This window comes from Podarcis erhardii (assembly GCF_964252035.2).
Source record: "Podarcis erhardii genome assembly, chromosome: 17".
Lineage (NCBI taxonomy): Eukaryota > Metazoa > Chordata > Lepidosauria > Squamata > Lacertidae > Podarcis > Podarcis erhardii.
The window spans coordinates 23,627,136-23,651,984 of record NC_138515.1 but is presented as its reverse complement, the minus strand read 5'-3'; the positions used below and the strand labels follow the sequence as shown (position 1 = coordinate 23,651,984).

Here is a 24,849-nt window from a genome sequence, read left to right as displayed (position 1 = left end):
GGGAGCTTAGCAGATAACTGGGACACCCTGCAGAGATTTAGCTTTTGATGACTCCTTGAACACTAGAAGAGGAGGCGGGAGCATGCTGCTAAACTCCTTGTGGTTGCCTTCCCTCAATCAGATGTTAATTAGGTAAAGCTCTCCAGGAAAAAAACCAAGCTTCTGTGTATTGGGACTTAGCACTTCATAGGCTTGTGGCTTACTGTGTTTTTAAAGAAGATAAATCCATTTTCTAAAACAGAAAAGAAGCATTGAAGAAGAACTCACATATGCCTCATCTTTCTTATTAGATCTACAGCAGGGGTAGCTAACACAGTGCCCTCCAGTGGTGCCCAGTGGTGCCCCAGAGATTTGAGGTTACAAGGAACCAAGCTGAGGGCCGTCTTGGTAGCCACATCTGTCCTGTGAAACACCCTCCCATTAGAGATCAAGGAAATAAACAACTATCTAACTTTTAGAAGACACCTGAAGGCAGCCCTGTATAAGGAAGCTATAAATGTGTGATGTTTTATTGTGGTTTTATAATTTGTTGGAAGAGTGACTGGGGCAACCTAGTCATATGGGCAACATATAAATCATCATCATCATCGTCGTCGTCATCATAAATTTTGGGCTGTACAAGTTCCATCAATTCAAGCCAGCAGGGCTAATGGTCTGGAATGATGGGAGTTGCAGTCTAAAACATCTGATGGGCACAACGTTGGCTACCCCTGATCTACAGTGATGAAGATGCTAGCAAGTTATAACAGAAGCATTGTGTTGGCCACATTGGCAGAGATTGTCTTATTGTGTCCCATAAAAAATAGGAGGGTTCTGATGAACACCATTACAGATTAACACCATGCCCAAAGGACTGCAGAGCTGCTGGGACTAGCTCCTGGCCCTGCTACATCCACCAACTACACATTTAACAAGTGTGAGAAAAGGCTCTGCTCATGTTCTGACATTCAGATGTTGAGTTCCTCCATTGTGAAGGTATAGCCTGGGCCAAGAACAATGCCCCCATGCATGGAGGATCTCCCCATTGATACATTCTCGTCTCAAAGCTGTCAAAAGCCACATCTGTGGCAAGGCTAGCCTCCACAGCCCCTTCATGCATGCTTTTTAATGCCTTAAGGTGCTCGTCACAGGTTCAACCACCAAAATCTCCTGGCAGGGCCAGAAGAAGCCCCTACCAGAAATCTTGGAGATCAACTGCCAGTCATTGGAGACAAGTGGTGCAGAGACCGGAGGTCTGGGGTTGAATGCAGCTCTCCAAATTTCTCTATACAGTGCTACCTTGGGTTAAGTACTTAATTCAGTCCAGAGGTCTGTTCTTAACCTGAAACTGTTCTTAACCTGAAGCACCACTTTAGCTAATGGGGGCTCCTGCTGCTGCCGCACCGCTGGAGCATGATTTCTGTTCTCATCCTGAAGCAAAGTTCTTAACCCGAGGTAATATTTCTGGGTTAGCGGAGTCTGTAACCTGAAGCGTATGTAACCCAAGGTACCACTGTATGGTCCTTGGGAGCTCTCTTCTGATCATGCCTCTCTCCCCCTTTGTAAGTTGACCTTGAACATTTTCCTGGAACTTTCTCTGTGACTATAAGAGAACCTACTGACTTTAATAAAAGAAAAGTAAACAAAAGCATAGCTTGTCAAATTCTGCATCAGTTTGCCAACTCACATCTTTTTGTGTCTTGAAGCTGTGGATGCACACAGACAACCTTTGCAAGTGTGCACCTGGTTTTCCTACTTTTGCTCTGGGGATTTTGCTTTCTCACTGATACTGCTAAGAAGGGGTTGGTCCTTTGATGCTCTCCATCTATTCCTTGCAGTGGGACAAATGTTAATGGGGTCTTCGAAATGCAAACACTTTTATCACCATGCCAAGGTAAGAGACTACTGCTTTATGTGACAATGTTGGATGGCTTTGGTGATGTTTTATGTTCTCATCACACAAACTGCTTCTCTCTCTCTCTCTCTCTCTCTCTCTCTCTCTCTTTTTTTTTTTTGGTCAGGCTTTGAGGATCAAGTCATTTCATTGAGCTCCAGCTATCTATTTACTTATATAGTGAAAACACACACAGCATTTCCTAAATCCTTTCAGAGAGTGCAGACTTTTTACGGGATAACTATAAATCATTCCAAGTGAGAAGGAAGCACATCAGAGGGGCATCTTATTCAACAGGAACAGAGTGCTCCATCTAAGTACCTTGTAGGTAATTTTGGAATTGAATGTAAAGATTGATTTCTAAACTAGCTTCAGGAAAAGGCAAATTGATTACAGTGGCACACACTGCAGCAAATTGGCATAATATATATGGGAAGAAAAGGGAAGGCTAAAACATCCTTTTGTGGAAGCATCCATGGAAATTACTAGGAGGGAGAAAGAGACCATTCAGAAATGCCTCCCCATCTATCAATACAAATCACCCACTTAATGTGAACCAGGCCTCCTTCGCACCTCCTACAGCAGTGCAATCCCACGTGGTTGCTATTTTCTTGCTAATACAGAGTGAATCATATGGGTCTTTCCTACCTGAACTTCCCTTCCACTTCGCAACTATCAGGTATGAAAGAGTTGCCACATTCAGATTACTCTGGCCTTCGTACACAATTCTCAGCCACATCAGACAAGAATGGCTGCTACTACAGCAGGTATTGAGACAATGTGACCCTCTGCATTTTGTTGGACTCCCATCACCTCCATCACCCAATGGCCAATGGAAGTTGGAGTCCAGAAACATCTGGAGGACCACAGGTTCCCTGCCCTGTCCAACATATCACTGTCAGTGGATGTTAAGGGAGTCTAGTTCATATCAAATGAAAACTACTGATACACACAACAGAATATTTTACAGCAAGAAGGGGGAATATGCAGCCCTTGAGAAATTGCTGGACTATAAGCCTCCACCAGCAGGGATGATGGGGGTTGCAATTCAATGTCTGTAGGACTACAGGATCATAGCATGGACCTCCTAGATTCCATTGTGCTGAATTGGGGATTATGAGGCTCCAGCACAAGGATCCCATTGCAAGAAGATAATTTGGCTGCTTTCCTACCAGAGCAAAATCGCAACTACACAGGTATGTGGGAAGTTTCTTCACTAGATCCATACCTTTGGGGGAAATCTGGGTTCTGTTGAGAGAGCCTGATGATACTCAGAACACCACCTGATTATGCAGCTGTGGCAATAGTCTTTGTAAGTCCCAGTAATGCATGTATAGAACCCTCCTAATAAATTTTGTTGGTCTGGTTACATTTGTTGTTGTTGTATGGCTTCATTTGAAATTCCCGAATGCTTCTCCTGAGCTGGAACCTTTGGGCAGATACCAGCTAGCATGACCAAGAAATTGGGGGATGGGGAAAATTATTGGTATTCTGCCGCACAAATGGGAAAAGAATTTGCAAAATGGTATAAATCTCCACCTGACTTCTTTTTATTTAATAAAATGTAATATTTTATGTAGCATAAGCACTTACCTTTAGTGACCCCTCCCCCAGCTCATTTGCATTAGGAATAAAAGTATCCAAACATTAACAGATTCTGAATTTCCATGGATGCTTCTTAATGGCAAGGGGATCCTCCTTATAAGACTCCTGATTAAAATCTTCTCTGTTTGCATTGCAATTTTAAGTGTGTAATAATGTACATAACAAAAGTTATGCCTAGTGACCAGTTACATGAATCCTTAGGCTACCTTTTTCTTTTGATACACACATAATTCATATTAATATAGATGTATCTCAAAGCTAGAATTGTATTTTGCCTCATGGGCTGCAACTGGCTCTAAACGTGCTGTTCCACTTCAAAACTGGCAGCCAGAATTAATTTGGGCATCAAGCACTTGCTGATTTCAGCATTTGCAGTATATATTTCTACTGCAAGAATATATTTTAATTATTAACTCTGTTTCAGCACTGGAACATGCTCTGTTCTACTTGAATCTTGCTTTTATGATGCTCACCTATTCTGCTTTCCATAGTATTTTTTTCTTCTTCAGATAAAATTTGCCATGTTGGATTTGACCAGTCTTTAATTTGAATAATATTTATTAAAGTTTTAAATGTTACAAAAGGAGAAAGAGATAATTCCAAGTTAAACAAAAACTTAACAACACATCACAATAAAGAAAGAAGAGAATAGAATTTTTTTAAATAAAAAACAGAAAAACAGAAAAATAGAAACAATTAAAAAACACAACGAACCTTCCCATAACTTATCTTTCATTTACTTGTTTCCTTGACCTCCTCGCACCTCCCTTTTTTTGTATTCTAGTTCGGTTAGCTATTTCAGCAAATCCTTTCCATCTTTCCCAATTTTTATCCTATAATTTATCTTAATATAATGTAACTTTACCTTTCCTCCTTTCATCTATTAACAATCTATTTTTTACTTAATCCTTTATAATATTTCCGCTAAAGCCACATAACTGGATTTGACCAGTCTTCACCATCCTGGAGTCCCCATATGTTTTGGAGTACAGCTGTTGGCTGGGACTGATGGAAGTTGTAGTCCAAACTATCTGAAAGGGACCAGATTGAGGAAGGCTGGGCTATACTTTCTTCATGTCCTCCCATTCTTCCCCTGAAATGCTCCCTATCCCAAGGCTGCTCACCTGCTACATTCCATGAGAGTACATTCTTTGTACCTCTGTACACAAAGAGTTGTCTTTGTCCATGGAGTTTTCTTGGCAAGGATACTGGAGTGGCTTGCCGGTTCCTGCTCCAGGTGGATCACGTTTGGTAAAAACTCTCCACTATGACCTGTCATAGTGGAGCTATGCACGGCATAGCTCACAGCTTCTCTGAGTTATTCAAGCCCCTTCACCATGGCAAGGCAGTGATCCATAAAGGGATGTGAAGGTAGTGATGTATGGAAGTGAGAGCTGGGCCATAAAGAAGGCTGATCGCTGAAGAATTGATGCTTTTGAATTATGGTGCTGGAGGAGACTCTTGAGAGTCCCATGGACTGCAAGAAGATCAAACCTATCCATTCTGAAGGAAATCAGCCCTGAGTGCTCACTGGAAGGACAGATCCTGAAGCTGAGGCTCCAATACTTTGGCCACCTCATGAGAAGAGAAGACTCCTTGGAAAAGACCCTGATGTTGGGAAAGATGGAGGGCACAAGGAGAAGGGGATGACAGAGGACGAGATAGTTGGACAGTGTTCTTGAAGCTACCAGCATGAGTTTGACCAAACTGTGGGAGGCAGTGGAAGACAGGAGTGCCTGGTGTGCTCTGGTCCATGGGGTCACAAAGAGTTGGACACGACTAAACAACTAAACAACACCACCACAAAGAGTTGAACTATACACTTGTACAGTTATTTGTGTGTAACGTTCAATAAACATAGTTTCTGTACCTATGCTCACAATAATTTAGCTGTAGAAATCTGCAAATGGACACTCATGCAACCACTTCTCGGTATGTAGAGATAGCTTGTGTATGCATTCACTGTTGTGTGTGAACAAGCCTATTGTCTCAGCATACCCATCTGGAAACACACATTTGCTAAGATAATGGTGACTTCAGACTAGTATATTAAGATGCTAGACTTATAGACCACACCAGTTCAGACTATAGTTGGGGGTTAGAGAGTATTTCACCTTTTTTAATCCCCCCCCCCCAAAAAAACAACCTCCCCAACCTGGAACATCAAGAGGAAATATTTAAGGTAGTCCTCCCTTAAATGTGATAGTTGCTACAGAGCATTAGATTTTTATTTTTAGATTTTGAGCATTCAAAAATGCCTTCCATTTCATGTCTGAAGTGGTTCAGTCCAAAATTCTACCACTACACCCTGCCTGTTAGGTAGAATGGCTCTGATACCAAGACAGAAGCAATGGTCCCCTCTGTCCTGTAAATTTCAAGAGCAAAATTAACGTGGCACGTGCATGTTTTATGCTCAGGCTGTGAATCCCTAAATTTAATTTTTCCCTTTAGATAATTCTTTCATCTACTCTGGAGAACTTCCTCTGCTACTGAAAAATGCCCAAAGAATATACTTCATTTCTCTCTTTTATTATCTCGTTCCTTGATCCTGTAGTCACCCTTGAGGGTTGTTTTATTAATGCAATGCTCTGTAAAGGAGGAAGCACTCTTGTATATAATTTTCTGCTCATTATATCATTCAGTGGCCTATGTGGAAAGTAAGGGCTGAGATTGATAATCGACTCTTTAATGACGAGAAGTCAGCAGAGAATGCAACCTGGAGGAAGTATGAAATAATAGACTTTCCTCCTACCTTGAATTAATTGTTAGAGAATGAAAGGAGCAGTTTGATGTGACTTTCACTGGGAGAATATTGTTCTGTCCATCACGTTTAGGAGTGCTGCAATTACAGGCACCCTCCAAGTACATGCGCTGATGGTCTGTTAAGTTTTCAGATTAGCAAATGATTTTTTCGTAGCTGCATAATAAGGGTGTGAAACACACAAGAAAAGCTCAGTTAACAAAATCAACTTCATAGGTGAGGAACCTGACTCCAGACTTCGTGGGACAACTGCTCCCACCATCTTTGAATATTGGAAATGCTGGCTGAGGATGTAGTAGTACTAATAATACTTTAGTACAGGTGCATTTTTGTAATAGTATTCACTGGGACAAAGTACTGCCACTTCTTGTTTTGCTGCCACTTTGTGCTGGCATCCATGACAATTTTATCCCAAAGCCACTCCTCTTCCAGGAGGGGAGGGGTTGTGCATGGGGCCTCTCACTTCCCGCCTTCAGTGGGAGGCGTGTCTAGGCCCCCGCATCACTGGGGAGTCCTGGTGCGTGTCATGACCGCAGCCAGCCTATCCAGCTGGCTGGGGGGCATGGCTTGCCGCATTTAAGCGTCCGGAAGTTCTCCCTTCTGCTCCCAGCTTCCATGGATCTCCTGCCCTCCCGCCCTTGCTTCTTGCATTTGTCACCTGACCTTACTATGGACTTCAGTTGGTCACCTGCTGAAGTGGCCTGGTAGGAATTTTCCCACTTGGCAAATTGGTACCAGCCATTTGGTTTTTCACCTACCTCTTAGCAAATCGTCACAACTTTGTAAGGTTTGGCGGTTAGACATTGGAAAAGCTTGGTTTATGGGAGGGGAGGTTGTGGCCATCACCTACCCCTCCACTTGAAAGGTATTCAGTTAAAGGAATCTGGGGGTTGTGGTTCCTGTCCTAAGCCCAGGTGGTGGCTAGGGCCATGGCATGACCTTTCTGGTGACCCTGGGGGAGCTCCGGGTTGATGTACATCAACAGGGCTCCCCCTACAGGTGGTTAACCCTTGTGGGACTTCCTGTATGGCGGGCAGGAGTCAGATATAGTCGGTTTGGGTCCAATGCCTAAAGCCAATACCACTCACATTCTGTAACCAATAAAAGTTGTGGCTTCCTTTTTCGCCCATTAACCTAAAATACTGGTGTCCACATGTTTTATTCACCAAAGGAGGGGGTGTGGGGCCTTAATGTACAATCTCTCTCTCTCTCTCTCTCTCTGAAAATAAAGTAAGAAAGCAGTGATTAGTATCAAGTGCCTCCCACCCCCAAATATCCAGATCTTGGCAGTGCAAAATACTGAGATACCAGTAGAAAAGAAAAGAAGAACAAGTCATGCCATATGTTTCTGCAAAAACATTTAAGTAATTATTTCCCTGCCATTATTATGCAACTAAAGTCCACTGTGAACATTTTAACAATCTGCTATAGGGATGCCCACCACAAAAAAGTCATAGAGGTATTTCATTGTCCAGCTACCATGATTCAAGTACTGCGTCCTGTGTACCTCTATGGAGAAAAGACTATAGACTGCATATGCATCAACTCAGGAACAACTTTTTCCAGGCCGTTTCTCAGCATACTTGTTGTTCCCCTCTGCAGAGACTGCTCCGTTTTTGTGTGCCTTAAATAATTCTCATGAGACCTAAAACCTTTATAAATGAGCAAATAGCATTTTATTTTTATTTTTCTAGCTCTCCCCCCTGCTTCCCTGTCCCGGCAACAGTAACCCTATCTATAAATACACCAGACTGTCAGCCCACTCAATTTTCAAGTATATGGCAGATATATAAACAAGAGGCCTGAACTTTTTGTTGAGCTTCTGATTAACTGAGTGCTTGTTATCACACACCCCACATCCCATTTCTTAAATACCTTCCTTGCTATATTGATATTTGTAACAGTTTGCCATCAGCAATTGCAATCTGAGTGCCTACTGGTCTCTGGCTCCAACTTTTGGATCACATACATATTATGCATTTGAAGCAGACATTTTGCCTATAGAGATGGGGGATAAATTCAGATCATTTCATTGTGAACTGACCTAATTCACATTTCCAAAATAATATATGAACTGAAATGTATTTTGCAATGGAATACTCCAACCTACTTATATGTACACAAATGCATCTATGAGTAGGGAGTGTGCATAAAATGCGCATATTCATGAAAAAGATATGCAAACATGGATCATAATTGGGGAAACTGCTTGCAAAAATGTATATATTAGGCAGAATTGCATTTTAAAATGTGGCTATTGAGAGAAATGCATGCTAATATGCTGGTTATTTTTCATGCACTTAAAAAAAAATCACAAACTGATGGGGAAATCGGGAGACCTTAATTTAAGAGAGAAACTGATTTTAACGAAGTCATCCATCCCTACATTTTGAGGGTTCTCTGTTCTGATCTTTTTATCTATCTACAGTATCCTTCCTTCCTTCCTTCCTTCCTTCCTTCCTTCCTTCCTTCCTTCCTTCCTTCCTTCCTCACACACACACATGTGACTGGTGGCTCCTGGACCCAGTGTGGCAGCCTGTGGCAAAGCAGATCACACAACCAAGTTTTTCTGGCTTTCTTCCCATCCTCCTCCCTCGCAATGATGTGGACACAAAAGCATTGCAGTTGTGTAAATCCTTAGCAACTCACTAAACTGAAGTGTCTACCCTTGGCTTAGGAGGGGTCCATGCACTCACAATTTCTAGTGTGAGTTAATGTCACAATAACCATACATTACTTAGAAGTAAGGCCCACTAAAATTCAGGGGATGGCACCCAGTTAGGTCTGGAGGCTGAATCGGCTAGTCTTAAAGGTGCCACACAGAGCTGTTAACAAGTTCTTCCTAAACTTTCAGCCCCTTGGAAAAAGATTACTCCCTCAACCCAACTTATTTAGTATTATGCCTTCTTTCCAAAATGTGGAGGGATATTAAATGGACTAGGGTATAGACAACTTGGGTGACCTTGAGCTATTCACTGTCACCCTATGTTTTCTCATGGTTGTGAGGATAAAGAGTGTAAGAGGAGAATCATGAATGACATGAAAGGAAACCAGTCTCTGCTTGGGAAAACTGTGATATCTCATGTGGGAATTCCCTATGGGTATTCCAAATACCCCTTGTTTGTGTTACAATACAGTATATGAGAGGAACTCCCTGACTCACACAACTGTATGGTTAACACAGCCCCAACAATGAGTGGCTTGTGGCCTGTTCTCTCTTCTCCCTCTCCCTGTCCCATTTTCCATACCTTTCCTGGGTTAAAAACTGTTATAAAGAAAGATGTAACCATATTTGACTGTTGAGTGAAGTCTGGAAGAATTGCTTGTTGACATTTAAGGAAATAAGCAATTCCCTTGGTGGCCTGTGGTTTAAGTATGTGTCTTGCAGATTTAAGAACAGGCTTAGCTGCATCTTTGGAGCCATGGGACATCTGAAGTGTGCTTACTGTGGATAAGGAGGTTTTACTTACCAGTGTTACTCCTTCTGCTTCACTCAATCTCTCAGCCATTTCCTGGAATCTGGAACACCCCTCCCCGCAAATCTGCAATTTATGTGCCTGATCGCCTCTTCAGGACAGGAAATGGCTCTAAAATGTTTCAGCAATGGTCACATCAAAGGTTGCAGAAAGTTGGTGCCTATCAAGTTTTAAATACAAGATAGAAAATGGTCTATAAATTGTTTACCTTAAGCTATATTTTATTTTATTTTTGCAGTAAAATGTGCAAGCTCAGTGAGAAAAGACCCAAGTTCGAAAATGTCTTTCTTTTCATCCAAGTTCTGAACTCTAATTGAAGCTTAGACAGAGCTCTGCAAAACCCCCATTATACACACAATTTCTAGTTTTTAATGGTTCTGGAAGCTTTGTTCTATGCCTTTCAGGCTCTCAAGCTGAATCATCATAGATCATGCTGGTATTCCCAAACAACTAGGCCACCCCAGTCCAACCACAGAGGCTGCTAACACCCAAATGGTAGTGTTCTCCATAATCTCAAAGCATAATTTCAAGCAGGAGTTATCACAGATGTTGTTTATCACTGTCTCGCCTTTTGTAGTTTGTTTTATGAGTTTGTTTTTAATCTGTATTTTTATTACTACTTATCATGTTGCATAAGCTGCCCCAGGGAAGCTATTCATATATTTATTTTAAAACCATTTGTGTACTACCATTTATCAAAATAGATTCCAGCACCCCAAATTTGGGACATCATTTCTGAGAAAGCCCTCTCCTTTGTGGCTGCATAACACATTCCATTAATGAAGGCTCTTGGAGTAGGGCCTCAATAGAAGACGTTCAGATACTGGTGGGTTTGTATAGGTATTTGCTTCCCAATTTTTTAGGGATTTAAAGGTAAGTTGGATCTGGAAACAAATAAACATCCAGTGCAATTATTTCAAGATTGATATAATGTGATCTGATCTAGCTGTTCCAGTTAAAGTTCTGGCAGGCAAATCTTTCACTACTTGAAACTTCCAAGTCACCTTTACCCTTTCTTTCTTTTTTTTAATGGCAGGATATATATTCCTAAATTGAATGAATAAATAACAAGACAAGGTAGAGCAGGCCTGCTATTCACTGCTGGGAATTCAAGGTCATTTCTTAAGTAAGGATGCAGGAGAAATTCAATTCAGTATGCATTTAAAGCCAATTCTATCAAATTCAAATTTTCCAAAATAATATGTGAACCGGAAAATGGCTATCCTGTGAAATTTTGCATTTTTCTGAATTTTGCAATGCAATTCTCCAACCAAGCAACATTTACAAAACTGCATATGTTTGGGGAGAGCGTACATAAAAATGAGGGCTTTGATGAAAATAACATGCAGAAATGCATTGTGTTAGGGGAAATTGCCTGCAGAAAATGTGTACCTTAGTCAAAACTGCAAATTAAAGTGTCTTTATTAGAAGAAATTCACACTATGTCAAGGACCGTGCTGAGGAGGGCTGCACTGAGGAATAATAGTGGGAGCCTCCTGATCCTCCTGATCCCGAATCTTCCTAGGAGCAGAAGGACAGTATAGATTTGTAACAGTGGTTTGCAAAGGGGTATAGTTCAGAAGGCAGAAGCTGGGAAATACAGGATGGGGAACAGCTAGCAGAAGAAACACTAGAAGAGAGAGTTAACAGATTCACAGCTTCTGGACAGCATTCACCCCCTTTCTCCAAAGAACAGAGAGTTCAGAAAGTGTCAGAACAGAAAGTGCAGAAGGTACAAACTCAGATTACAAAACATAGGAATGACATAGATTAATAGGGATGAAGAGGGGAGTGACTCTTAACTGGGAGCACCGCCATTTCTAGGTAGATGTGTTCTTTATCTCTCACTGTGATTATTAAAGACGTCTTACTGGTAAGACGTTTCTTTTGTTTGATTTTCTTATCTACTGCCATGGGGGAGGGGAGGAAGCTGATTCTCTGAAGCCTGACACACTAAAACATTGGTAAATTTTCATGTCGTATATATGTGTGTGTGTGTGTGTGTGTGTGTGTGTGTGTGTGTGTGTATTGCAGACTGCCGCAAAATGTAAGGAAATAAATCTAAGATTGGAAAAATGAGATAATCGATATTGACCAATACTTTCATCCCTATCCATAACCAACACCAGTGTAAACATGTAAAGTTATTTTAGCTCAGGGATGGAGAACCTCAGACCCAGATACCAAATTTAATTTCTGCCCTGGTCTCTTAGCCTGGCCTTTGGGGCTCTCCCATACTGTGCCTACTCCCCAGGCCATGCTGTTCACCAGCCTTGCTCTGCATCCTGTTCAAGAGCATTTGCTTGGCTGGAACGTATCCTTGAATTGTGTTCCTACCTCCTGCTTTGTGTGTGTTCGTGTGTAGAAATTTATTAAGTGTGATTGGAACGTAGCCTATTGTATGGCTATTGTATCTTTTGCTTTGCTGACTTAAATTTCAGTCACTGTTTAGAAAAACTGAACAACTTTTAAAGACGGAATTCAGTGGATCTGTTTTCAGCTGTCTGAGACCACATTTTCTAAGGTTAGTGCAAAACTCCAGGAAACAAGGAAGGAAAACAAAACAAAGCACCTTTTTGTCATTCTGCACTCAGCAATGGACATTTTGCCAAATATTCCAGTATCTTACCCCGTGGCTAAGCAGAAAATAGCTCTGGCTACCCAGTGTATATTGCTGCACCATTAACTTTTGTGACTTACTGAATGAACACCATCCTGAGGCAGTAGCATAATGTTTGCTAGGGCTGCTTTCTCGCTCCCGCTTTGATTATCTACACTAGTTCAAGTAGCAAGTAATGTCGCCTCTGTTAGATTTCATTAATGACACCAGTTCAAACGACACTTAATGGCAAGCTTTTATTTCGCTGGGCAAAATGCTCCAGCTGAAGCCTTGTTAAAAACAACAACAGACTGCTGTCGTTCTTGAGAGCAAAATATTTGCCTGTGCTGTTTGCCGCCAACTAATTAACAACCGACTTGAAATTCTCAGCCTTGGAAATGTTCATGTTTACCATTCAGACTCTAAAGTGCTGGCTCTCTTCATTTATTGTAGTAGCAGTGCTGACATGACTCTCCAACCCCTCCTCCCAAGCCACAAAACAATTTCAAGCAAAAGGCTTAATTGGGAAGAACACAAAGACACGCTCTTTACCATCAGGGCTACTCCAGTCAAATCAAGCTCCAGAGCAGCAGTCACAAACAAAAATAATTAGACTTAGAAGTTCCCAAAACAGTAATTGAAAATTGTCAAGAGCAGGGATGGGAAAATCTGTCAAATTTGGTCTCACTTAGTTTCCCACGCGTAATTTTGTATGTTATATTCACCATTATACACCTTTTAAGGCTTACTTTACCCTTCTGTATAAATGTTTGAACATATTACTTGGCTGTAAAACTGCATTGCAAGATTCAGAGAATGTGTTTGAGGGTGCACATTGTTTTACAGAATGAAAATTAAAGAGATTTGTCTTTAGATGTGAACCGAATCAATTCCCACCCCCATCCCTACTCAAGAGTGGATCCCCGCCCCCATAGAGGAACTGTGTTGATGTACAAGAGGATTTTTTAAAAAAACAAGGTGTAGGTTATTTTTCTGTACCTATTTATTGAATTACCAAGCCTTTTGTATAAAAGCAGTAGCATTTTATGCTATTGAGAAGGAACTTGTTGGAGCATTAATTACCCAGCAGGGCTTTAAACATTTCCCTACATTGGAAAGGAGTGAAAAAAAATAGCATACTGGTATAAAAACAGAGAGACTTGTGGAACCTTACAGACTTCCTTTGTATGATTTATCAAGGCATAAGCTTTAGCGGCTAGACCCCACCTTCAATGCATGAAGTGTTATTCTCAGCAGGTATACACAAAGAGGGGTGGGAATCATAAATGGGATAGACAGGTAGGTAGGTAGGTAGGTAGGTAGATACCTGTCTTTCTATCTATTATATATGCCAACTGCAGATAACACTTCATGCATTTGACAAAGTAGATCCTAGCTCCATTAAAGTTTATGCCATAATCAATCAATCAATCAATCAATCAATCAATCAATCAATCAAAGGTGGCACTAGACTCTGTTCTTTTTCTTGCAACAGATTCACATTGCTGCTATGGAATTTGCTTCTGGTAAGAATTGCTCAGGGATGGAACACCTGTTAAAGCTGTCATACAGGTGTTGTTGTTCTCAAGATAACCAATTCCTCTCCTGCCCAGTTCTGGAAGCACTTAACATGCAGAACTGTGCCATGATGCAGTGGGTCTCCACACCCCCTCCAGTGACCACTGGAAAAATGGGTGTGGAACAGTGCTATTTTTCTAGAAAAAGAGGTGCCGGAACTCACCACGAATGCCCCCCTTGTTCTCTTATAATGACAATGGAACCCACCTGAGTGGTGCTGGGACTGAGATACGGATGACAAAAAGCCCTGGTGTCACATTTACAATTATGATATGATGGTAGAGCACAATATGTGGTTTTGACATGACCAGAATGAGGGTCAGAAGGCTCAGCATTCCTGTGGAAAGTATATAATGTGTTTTGGCCCTGAGCGATTCAGATGCGTAATTGGTTTAGAAATACTATGTGTAGTGGCTATTCTACATTGCAAAATAGCTATGGAAACTGGATCTCTGAACCATGCCGACAGTTTTCAACACCCCATAGCTATTCCCCTTCCTGAAAATAATCAGGACCACTCACATGAATAGCTTATTGCTCAGTTAGCCAGCATGGTATTCTCCATATGCTGTAAGTTCCCATTGTTCAGCCCAAACACTGAGGTCCAGCTCCAAGGGCCTTCTGGTGGTTCCCTCACTGTGAGAAGCAAAGTTACAGGGAATCACACAGAGGGCCTTCTCGGTAGTGATGCCCTCCCTGTGGAACACCCTCTTATCAGATGTCAGGGAGATAAAGAACTACATAACTTTTAGAAGGCATCTGAAGGCAGCTTCATTGTATCAGGAAGTTTTAAATGTTTGATGTTTTACTATGTTTTATATATGATGTAAACTGCCCAGGGAGGCTGGGAAAACCCATCCAGATGGGTGGGGTATAGATAATAAAATTGTTGTTGTTGTTGTTGTTGTTAATTGGTGATGCTGGTTGCGGCTGATGGGAGCTGGAGTTCAAAAACATCCGGATGGCACCATGTTGGCTGCCCTCACTTATCTTATTTATTTTATTTAATAAAATTTATATACCACTTTGTTTTAAAAGAAACCTCAACATACTACATAACTTCTATGTAGTGCCATATTCAAGCAACCACTGGTCCACTGTTAGAATGTGGAGTTGGGCCTCAGGACTGATTCAGTTGTGCCTGAGATGGTATACCGTACTTGTGTCCACCAATGCTGTCATTGATAGACATATTTCAAGATTGCTGGAATACTGTGTAATAACTTGCAATCTTTCCCAAACAGCTTCTCATCTTCCAAACTTGGAGTTTGGCTGAAATACAATGCTCTCTCATATAAAATAAAATTCCATCAAACTAATTGGGGCTTATTTCCAGACAAGCAAGCATAGGATTTCCCTGTCTGTCTTCAAACTTGAAATGTTCCTGTTCTGTTTGAACAAATGAAAGAAAATATGCAATTTACCAAGCCGTGGGTTAAACCACAGAGCCTAGGACTTGCCGATCAGAAGGTCAGTGGTTCGAATCCCCGCAACAGGATGAGCTCCCATTGCTCGGTCCCTGCTCCTGCCAACCTAGCAGTTTGAAAGCACGTCAAAGTGAAAGTAGATAAATAGGTACCGCTCCGGTGGGAAGGTAAATGGCATTTCTGTGCGCTGCTCTGGTTTGCCACAAGTGGCCTAGTCATGCTGGCCACATGACCCGGAAGCTGTACGCCAGCTCCCTCGGCCAATAAAGCGTGATGAGCTCTGCAACCCCAGAGTCGGCCACAACTGGACCTAATGGTCAGGGGTACCTTTACCTTTACCTTATTTCAGGTCAGCCATCTTTATTTCCACTGCACATCTACTGTCTTGTAAAGGCATCTGTTGACTGCCGCATGTCTGCTACAGTGGTGCCTCGCAAGACGAAATTAATCCGTTCAGCGAGTCTCTTTGTCTTGCGTTTTTTTCATCTTGCGAAGCACCCCTATTAGCGGCTTAGCGGATTAGCGCTATTAGCGGCTTAGCGGCTTAGCGGCTATTAGCGGCTTAGCGGCTAAGCGGCTATTAGCGGCTTAGCGGCTTAGAAAAAGGGGGGAAAGCGAAAAAAACTCGCAAAACTCGCAAGACTCGCAAGACGTTTTCATCTTGCGAAGCAAGCCCATAGGAAAATTCATCTTGCAAAGCGCCTCGAAAAACGGAAAACCCTTTCATCTAGTGGGTTTTTCATCTTGTGAGGCATTCGTCTTGAGGGGCACCACTGTACTTCCAAGTGTTATTTGCCACACGGCGGGTATCATATTGCTAACCATGTTGCTATCAAGAGCTGCTCATTATTTGCTATATGACTCGCTATTTTGCTATTTGCTATATGAGTACATCTTTCTTTGGACTCTGTCCTGTCATGTGATGCCCAGAAATCTTTCTGACATGACACATGTGGAACACACTGAGGCTTCTGTCTGAGCAATGTCTATGCTGGCTTGGCCATGTACACAGAAGAGAAGATGGCAGGATCTCCAAGGATATGCTCTACAGGAAGCTGGCTTCAGGCACTAGGCCTGTTGGCAGACCAACTCTGTCTACAAACATGGCATGAAGGCTGACAACATTAACCTTGCTGTATGGAATCCCTTGCCAGATGATCACAGTGCTTTCAGACAGACAGGTTGTGTATCCACAGCAGTGACCAGAGGAGGAAGGACTGCTAGGAGAACCTGTAGCAGCAAAATCAGAAATCTTCATCTACCCCATGTGCAATACAACATGCCTTCCATTGTCTCCCAACAACAGCAGCACTATGTCAAGTGCTACCGTATTTTTCGCTCTATAGGACACACTTTTCCCCCTCCAAAAATTAACGGGGAATGTGTGTGTGTCCTATGGAGCGAATGCAGGCTCCTTGGCTTCAGCGATAGCAACGCGAACTCCGAAGGTTTTGGGTTCCTTTTGCTAAAGCCAGGAGAGCAAGACTCTCCTGGCTTCAGCAGAGCTGCACAGTGCCCCTTCAGCCAAGCGGGAGGAGAAATGGGAAGGGCTCCATTTCTCCTGCCGCTTCGCTGAAGGGGCACTGAGCAGAGAGGGGGAGATTTTTTTTTCTCGTTCCTCCCCTCTGAAACAATGTGCGTCCTATGGTCGGGTGCGTCCTATAGAGCGAAAAATATGGTATATATTCTACATAAGATAGTTTCAAATAATGCATCTTTATTATCAAATACCATCAAGTATTGACTGGTCGCCTTTCGATCATCTTGGGGGGAAGTAGGGCAGCTGAGATTACTCCTTCACTTGCCATGTACTTTGATGGTTCCTCCATCAATGGCAGCTTATGAACCTTTAATGGTTTCAAATGTTCACGCTGCATGCAGCAGGAAATAGCCTTCGCTCAAATTCCCATGATTTGTTTCACCTCAGAGTCTGAATATAACCTATTCCAAAGTTTGCTTTGAATTGTCATTTCATCATGTAGGCAAAACTCTCTACCAGTTTGAAAGTCAGCAATAATAGAAACTGCCAGGCTCCACTGGCGCCAGCATATTGCTTTTCATTTCAGTGCTTCTGCTCACATCCCATGTTGTGAAAGTCAACTTCAGGTTTCTGTGTCAGGTTTTTGCATGATGTGAGGTGCCAAATCATTTATTGCTAAGCTTTTAAATTGAGATTCTTGTGGGTTTCCCCTCCCCCACCTCAGCCTATGCTGACAAGTAGAGATGGACAAAATATTTCCATGCTGCATGTGTTGGCTGGTTTCATCCCAGTTTCTAGGAGGGCTCACATGTTACCTTTAACAAGTGTGCAATCTCTGTACCTGTGTACACAAATAGTTGAGCTATACACCAATGCAGTTCATCACACGTAATGTGCTTAATATAATGTTTGAATCCAGATGTTCTTCTTCTATGTTGACTGTTCCAACAGACAGGTGTCTAGGGAGCTCTCTTCCAGATCCCTTCTCTGCTGTTACAGTACATATAGTATGTTCTCCCTGGCTTCAAAAATGGCTTTGGGGTTATGAAACTCGTCTGAGAGCTACAGGCTCGGGAATCCCATTCAGGAATCAATATTTTTTCTTTAGAAGTTGGGAAAACCTAAAGTGGGTGGAACAATGAAGACAAGCTTGGCTTTGTATGTTTCTTTGTATGAATTCTGCCAGCTGAATTTTCCTTAAGACATGTGGAACTTCACAGCTTCTTAAAATTGAGTGTTGGTCTTTCCTCCATTAATAAAACAAGTAAATAAACTTTGGTTTCCTGGTGTCCTGTATGGAGTCATTGCTGAAAGAATTCTTTTTTTAAAAAAATAATATTTATTAAAAGTTTCCAATTATAACAATATAAAAAAAACAAAACATCCAAATTTAAGATCTTATTTTCCATAACATCTTTCCAGGACTTCCCCTCCCCTCCCCCTCTTATATTCCAAATCTTACAAATAAATTCAGCAATTTATTATCCCAAATTTTAACCTTATTATCATTAGCCCAGTTTAAAAATATTTTCCCATCTCCTAAGATCGACCTATTCCCTTCCACGCGTTCCCCCCTTTAATATACATAATAGATTAAAATATAATAAAATAAAATATGATTTTACACCCTTTGGATTCCAAATTTCCCTCCCCCTTTTCCTGGTTGCGTTCCCCATATTTATCAACATCTGATGTCTTCCTGGAGCTCCCACATTTGTTTAAACCATAGTCCTTTACCAGTGTTCTTTAATTTTAAATGCCCAATCTTGGAAGGAGTCTATCTCAAAAAGGCCCATTTTTTCCATCCAGATTTTTATATACTTGGGAGTAAAAACTCCAATTTTATTTCTTAAACCTTTCAAATCTGGATGTCCCAAATGTTCCCACTTCCAACTTTGTCCCATTCTTATTATTCTTGTTGTTCTTGTTAATCTCTCTCCTCTTTCTTTTGCTGAAAGAATTCTTTAATCTGAATGACTAAAGTTATCAAATACTAACTCTTTTGGTATTATAAACATAATTGATTGAACTAAGGAAGAAATTAAGCTCTGGCTTTGGAATCTTATTCTTTTAATAATGAAATGGCATAAAAATGTCTAAATTTAAGCAACCAGGCAGATATGAGTTTCATTAGGACTGTGGCAGGTACATTGCCTCTCAAATGCCTCTCTTGTGATTCCATTATTAATTTGATCAAGTAGAAATAAATTTTTCTAACAAGGTTCAGAGGTTAGAAATATCAAGTCTACACAGAGGAAAGGCATATTAGGCTGTTCCATGGAATGACTGCCTGAAAAAAAGGTGTCCTATTTTCATCTACCAGTTTTCTTTGAAAGCATAAAGATTTCAAGGTGATTTATGACACCAAAGATACCATTTAAACCACAATTACCACCAACCATTTCTTAGATAGTACTTGTATATTCTTTGTACACACCAGTAACGTTGCTAGATCCAGTTCTGGAGCAAGCTATTTGATACACTATTGACACACCTGAAGGATATGTTCTGAGTACGGACACTAATTAGGTCTGCACCCCCAACAAGTTACACTTTCTGTGAAAAGAAAACACTGTATCTAGTATATGGGTTGTTGAGATACATACTACAGTGGTAACTCGGGTTAAGAACTTAATTCATTTTGGAGGTTCGTTCTTAACCTGAAACCGTTCTTAACCTGAGGTACCACTTTAGTTAATGGGGCCTCCCGCTGCCATTGCACCGCTGCTGTGAGATTTCTGTTCTCATCCTGAAGCAAAGTTCTTAATCCGAGGTACTATTTCTGGGTTAGTGGAGTCTATAACCTGAAGTGTGTGTAACCTGAAGCGTCCGTAACCCAAGGTACCACGGTATCTGAAGATATGCATCTCATCCCATGAAGCATATTTCCTCCAATTCATCTTTAAGCTCTTTGTTGTTATAACTAGAATAGCCGCTTGATGTCATCTTTTCATAGGTAAGGCCCAACAGCAGAGGCAGCATTATGAGCTGGGCCTTTTTGAGTCTATGATTATGACATCATTAAAATTCCCTGCCAGAATGTTGCTTATCCCAAGCTGTTCAAGAGACATGGCTCCTTAAGGGAAAGGCAGAGACATGAGGAGAAAAGGAGCCTGGAGACGACCTCAGAGTGGAGTGAAAAAGAGATACTAGGCAAGAAGGAAACAAAAATTTAGCACATATCTCTAGGTAAGACTTTTGCAGACTCGTTGGTTGGGCTTAGCTCTGTCTTTCTTTGTGAATCTGGTGATCCTAAGAACTGGTATACTAAAGTGGTTAAAGAGGTGAAATTGGAAGAAAGGTCTTGTATGAGTGTTGCCCCAGCCCTGAATATCTGAAGTGGCCTTGGCCAAGTCTTTGTCTTTCAGTTCATTCCCACATTTGCAGCACATCCAAGCATAGTCTCGCTTAAACAGGAATGCCGTCATTCAAAGGAGATGTTCTTAGACACCAGGCCATGCTCATTGAGCAATGGTCATATCTGGTGAGCCAGCCCTAACTGGGCATAAGCCCTCCTCATCACCAAGACTTCCTGGACCCAGAGGCATATGGAGGGTGTGTGTGGAGAGGGCAGGCCACCCCGGGTACCACTATGGGCGGGTGGCAAGATGGCCCACTATCTCCCCACAGCTGTAGAGCAGCCAAGGATGCACACACAGTCAGCATGGGCGCCGCTCACGTGGCATCTGTATGGGCTGCCACTCATGCACACCATCCATATGGGCATCCGTATGGCCTCTTCACAGCTGCCTCTTGCACAGTGACCGTACAGGCTGCCACGAGTATGCAGTCCGTATGAGCTGCCACTCGTGCGCTGTCCGTACGGGCTGCTGCTTGCACGTGCCATCCAGCCATACAGGCTGCCTCTCACATGGTGACTGTACAGGCTGCCATGTATGCACAGTCCATACGGGATGCTGCACCTGTGCAGTCCATACAGGATGCCATGCGTGTGCAGTCTGTACAGACGTCGTGCATGCGCTGCCGGGTGGTTCGTTCCGCCCCTTGGCATCCCGCCCTGGGTGCCAGAGAGGGTTCCTCCGCCACTGCCTGGACCTCCAGCAGCAGCTTTGAATCAAGGAGTATTCCTAAGCTACAGATCTGTTCCTTTTAACAAGACATAGCCCTAGTTCTCAAGCATGACAACTGCCTATTCACATCACCTCCTTTTGGTTGACAGAGCATATTGGATACCCCCTTGAAAGTTCAGGTCTGTGAATGTAAAGAAAGTGAAATTGAAATCTATTGGTTCCAGTAATATCATTGCAACTGGTGCATGGTGAGCTTTTTGTGAATTGGCTGGTGGAATAAGACCACTGCAAATGGCCAATTATATTCAGTTTCAGTGGCATGATAAAAACTGTACTGCACAGCTGGTAATTGTTACCTGTCTCCATTTTGAGTACTTTCCAGTGGCAGCCATTCTCTCGTATGGATCATATGATTGGGGGTCTTATGTTACGCTTTGAGAAGAGAGGCAAAGGTTCTATGAGTCAATTAAATAAATAACAAATAATTGTTTTTTTTATAGCAAGTTTAACAAGAAGGAAGGGGGGAATGAGCTCACATCAGCTCACATTAATAAGACAATGGCCACCAATGCATCCATCTCAGTTTAAACCTATGTCAATATATGCCATCCAAATGTTCTGATAGATATCCAGATGAAATCGATAATTTTTAAGAAATATGTTAAAATGTAGTGATAGTAGGATAGAAGAGTTGGAAATAATGCCAATATATTTCGCATCTGGCAACCAATGCGCCATATTCAAATCATACATGGATAAACAAGTCTAAAAAGCCCTGGACACAAATTTTCACAGCCCTATAGCAACTAGGAGGCTTAGTTTGGTCAATATTGAGTATAAATGCCCAGAGTTAACACTAAATACATTACTTCTAGTAAATGAGCCACCATATCTGCTAGAGGGCAGTGAAAATTTGTGTTCTGGACTTTTTAGAATCATCTACTCATGTACTATATGAAACCAAAGGGTCTCCTTTCAGCTCTCCTATCCCACTGTAAAGATGAGTGGTAAGACCAGGGGTCAGCAACCTTTTCCAGCTATGGGCAAGTCCACCGTCCCTCAGACCATGTGGTGGGCTGGACTATATTTTTTTTTGGGGGGGGGGAGGAAATGAAAGGATTCCTATGCCCCACAAATAACCCAGAGATGCATTTTAAATAAAAGGACACATTCTACCCATGTAAAAACACTCTGATTCCTGGACTGTCCACAGGCCAGATTAAGAAGGTGATTGGGCCACATCCAGCCCCTGGGCCTTAGGTTGCCTACCCCTGGGTAAGACGCTCAGACTGTTGCATAATAAATGGTGCATGTTTGTCTTCCCATGCTTGAAGCATAAATTTCTTGGCAGCTATAAGGACTTGCAAAATCCAGTTTTGTTGCCCTGCCACTAGTCCCCATACCATGTAGGTATAATTTTAAAGTAAACAAATATAAAGGATTTTTACACTTCTAAATTAATGCGGATAATAACTGAGTCATTCCTTATGGTGGGCGAGGTAGAGTGGCCTTCTAAATGTTGCTAGACTCCAATTCCCAACTCAACCCCAACCAGCATAGCCAATGCTCAGGGATGATGGGAGTTGTAGGCCAATATCACATGAAGGTCTTCCCCCATCCCTACCTTAAGATATACCTTTAGCAGAGCAAATAGCTACTTGTGCTATGACATCAGAAGTCAATATATGAGACTAAATTGCCCAACAGAGTTGCATTTTATTTTAGTTTGAAGAAGCATCATAAATGTGCAAGAGATAACACCCTTGCAATTCAGATCAGTTTTATTGTTGAATCCATCAAGGTTATCACAAAAAAACCAAACCAAAATAGCACATTTCTTCATAATTAGGTCCTGTGTCAATTTTTGATTAAGGGACAGTTTTCTCAATGACTTTCTCTTTTTTTGATTGCCTGAGCTCATCTTTTTCTCCTTATTTATTAGATTATGGCATCATCCAGTGAAGAGCCTACTTCTGACAACAGCTTTTCATCTGTGAATGGCTCAGGGAATGAGAACAGTGCCCAAGGAACAGATGGACCTTCTGACTCAAGGTGTCCTATCTGCCTGGAAAGAATAAGGAACGTGGCCTTCTTAAATCCCTGCTTCCATAGATTCTGTTTTGTTTGCATCCTGGAGTGGTCAGAAAGGAAAGCAGAATGCCCACTCTGTAAACAACATTTCCACTCTTTCTTTCACACCATAAATTCCGACACTGATTTTGAAGAGTACATTATCCCCTTTGAAAATGCATCCTATGGCCTGTGTGGGGAGAGGTCAGCAATTGATCACCGACCTGAGTCGCTGCCAGACAATGGGATCTTGTATGAAGGATACTCCGAAGGTAGGATGAGAACACTTGATGAGCTGATGAGACAGCTTGGAATAAGGAGGTCATCCCATCCAGGAGGCATCTCCCTTGGGCAAATCCGAGAGCAGGTTACAATTAAGTTCAGGAGGGGCCTTTATCGGTCTGGAGCACGTGTCAGGAACGTCCAGAGTGGAGGTTTTTACAGGGATATATCAGCTGATTTTTTCCACAGGAACCCTGTCCGTCTTAACAGGTTGGTTCCCTGGTTGAAGCGTGAACTGAGAGTCCTCTGTGGTACACATGCATCCTTGATCAACAACATACAACATATCATATTGAACAACATAACTATCTTTGATCTGGACAGCCAAGCTTTTGCTGACATTGTGCAGCCTCATTTACTCCACTACACCAATCATTTCTTGCATGAATTCATCAATTTTGCTCGCTCCCCTTTCAACATTAAGGCCTATGACTGGAGAGCCACTTATGACATTCCCTTTCCTATCCATGATGATGGGTTCCAGTCCAATTCATCATTTACTACATCATCATCTTCAGAAGAGGAGGAGGAGGAGGAGGAGGAGGAAACTGAAGACTCTGATGAGAATGAGGGGGAAGATAGAGAATCAGTGACAAGTAATGAGGAAGGAACTTGGGATGACGAAATACGAGGAGCAACAAGTTCCAGTTCCAGCCAGACTCTGGATGAGTTTTTCCTTCCTTTTGGGTCCTCAGATGGAGCACTTGTAAGAAGTCAGGACAACATGCACGTATTTTTCCAAGCTGATGCACATTTAGGGTCACACAATAGGCACTGCCCATTACATGAACGTGTCCTCAACGAGATAGAAGAGAGTATGCCATTGCTATGCAAAGCCATCCCCAATTGTATGGAGAGTGCACATCAAACTATAGATGATATTGATGAAGAAGAAGAGCCAGTAAACAAGCAGAATGCCTTAAACAGTCATAGCTTTGGTGGCAGCACTCATAGTGCAAATACAGCTATCTCTAATGTTGGCCAGACTGCTAGCAGTAATCGAGTGTTTGATGCTTTGCAGGTTCCATCTCAAGAGCAAGAGGCAGATGGCATGGATCAGACACCATCGCAACAAAAGGACATGGTAAGCACCAAACTGATCCATCACAAAGGAGAAGAGATCATTGTTATTGAGGTGCTTCAACCCAAAGCAGAAGACATTTTGGTTATTGAGCACATAGAGTTGAAAACAAGAGAAACTAATGACACTGGTCAGATGGCATGGCAAGATGAAGAAAAGGGTAGCTCTACAGAACTGCACTCCTCTGCAGAAGACACACCAAGTGGTTCTGATACCAAGAGGAAGGGTGGATTTTTTTCATTTATCAGAAGACCTTGATTTACACACCAGGAAAATCAGTCCAATGACCCACAAGGGAACTTATTATGCTGTTCTCTTAATGGGGTTATACATGTTATGCTCAAACCAATAAATTCGTATATATGAAAAAAAATATGTGCTGAATGAATGATAAAAGAAATCTGGTGTTGAGTCTGAAGCAAAACACTGATAACCAAAATTCTTACCGGTACCTAAACAATTACAGGAGACAATGTATAGGGAGCAAAAAAGTATGATGAATAGAAATTTGACAGGATCTTCATTAATTAGTTATTTATTAGAGAGTGGAGCTACTATCATGTTTAAACCACACAAGTAAATTATT

The 24,849-nt window shown here is 41.9% G+C and overlaps 1 protein-coding gene and 2 long non-coding RNA genes across 3 annotated transcripts in view; 1 reads left to right on the top strand and 2 right to left on the bottom strand.

Annotated features, from left to right (window-relative positions):
• LOC309332621 overlaps nt 1–24,849 on the bottom strand; it is an 894,019-nt gene that overhangs the window by 329,553 nt on the left and 539,617 nt on the right. The window lies entirely within an intron of this gene.
• On the bottom strand, nt 17,017–19,762 carry LOC309332655. The gene is made up of 2 exons (XR_014152285.1): nt 19,645–19,762; nt 17,017–17,920 (listed from the first exon to the last, which is right to left on the bottom strand). It is a non-coding gene; the product is annotated as an uncharacterized lncRNA (long non-coding RNA).
• Nucleotides 19,838–24,636, top strand: LOC309332654 (E3 ubiquitin-protein ligase Topors-like). Its single transcript, XM_081845781.1, has 2 exons — nt 19,838–19,988; nt 22,773–24,636. The coding sequence occupies exon 2, from the start codon at nt 22,776–22,778 to the stop codon at nt 24,519–24,521; it is 1,746 nt and encodes a 581-aa protein (XP_081701907.1). The 5' UTR covers nt 19,838–19,988; nt 22,773–22,775; the 3' UTR covers nt 24,522–24,636.

Bases quoted from the DNA above. Each gene is read 5' to 3' on its own strand.
- LOC309332654 (XM_081845781.1), top strand. From the start codon at position 22,776: ATGGCATCATCCAGTGAAGAGCCTACTTCTGACAACAGCTTTTCATCT.